Here is a 508-nt window from a genome sequence, read left to right as displayed (position 1 = left end):
TTTCCGAGGTTCGGGACGCCAAGGGTCGTGATTAGCGATGGAGGATCTCACTTCATCAACCGCACCATAGAAGCGCTTTTGAAGAAGTATGGTGTGAGACATAAGGTGGCTACCCCGTATCACCCTCAGACGAGCGGGCAAGTTGAAGTCTCGAATAGGGAGATCAAGGCGATACTTGAGAAGACGGTGTCAAGGTCAAGGAAAGATTGGGCGTCCAAGCTTGATGACGCTCTATGGGCGTATAGGACAGCCTTCAAGACACCCATCGGTATGTCTCCCTTTCAACTTGTCTATGGGAAAGCTTGTCACTTGCCGGTTGAGCTTGAGTATAGGGCATATTGGGCGATCAAGAAGCTGAACTTTGATTGGAAATCCGCCGCGGAGAAGCGAGTGTTGCAGCTTCACCAACTCGACGAGATTCGGTTAGACGCCTATGAGAATGCCCGGATTTACAAGGAGAGAACAAAGAGATGGCACGATCGTCGGATTTTGCAAAGAGAATTCAGAG

The 508-nt window shown here is 50.0% G+C and overlaps 1 protein-coding gene across 1 annotated transcript in view; it reads left to right on the top strand.

The window, feature by feature from the left end:
* Window positions 1-51: 51 nt before the first annotated feature.
* LOC109116039 overlaps window positions 52-508 on the top strand; it is a gene marked incomplete at its 5' end in the record, with an annotated part of 913 nt that continues 456 nt past the window's right edge. Inside the window, one exon of the mRNA XM_019200766.1 lies at window positions 52-505. Within this exon, the coding sequence (XP_019056311.1) occupies window positions 52-505 (454 nt within the window). The remainder of the gene's footprint in view (window positions 506-508) is intronic.

The sequence above is a fragment of the Tarenaya hassleriana genome, unplaced genomic scaffold (assembly GCF_000463585.1).
Source record: "Tarenaya hassleriana unplaced genomic scaffold, ASM46358v1 Cleome6, whole genome shotgun sequence".
Taxonomy (NCBI): domain Eukaryota; kingdom Viridiplantae; phylum Streptophyta; class Magnoliopsida; order Brassicales; family Cleomaceae; genus Tarenaya; species Tarenaya hassleriana.
This window is presented reverse-complemented; position numbering and strand designations above follow the sequence as displayed.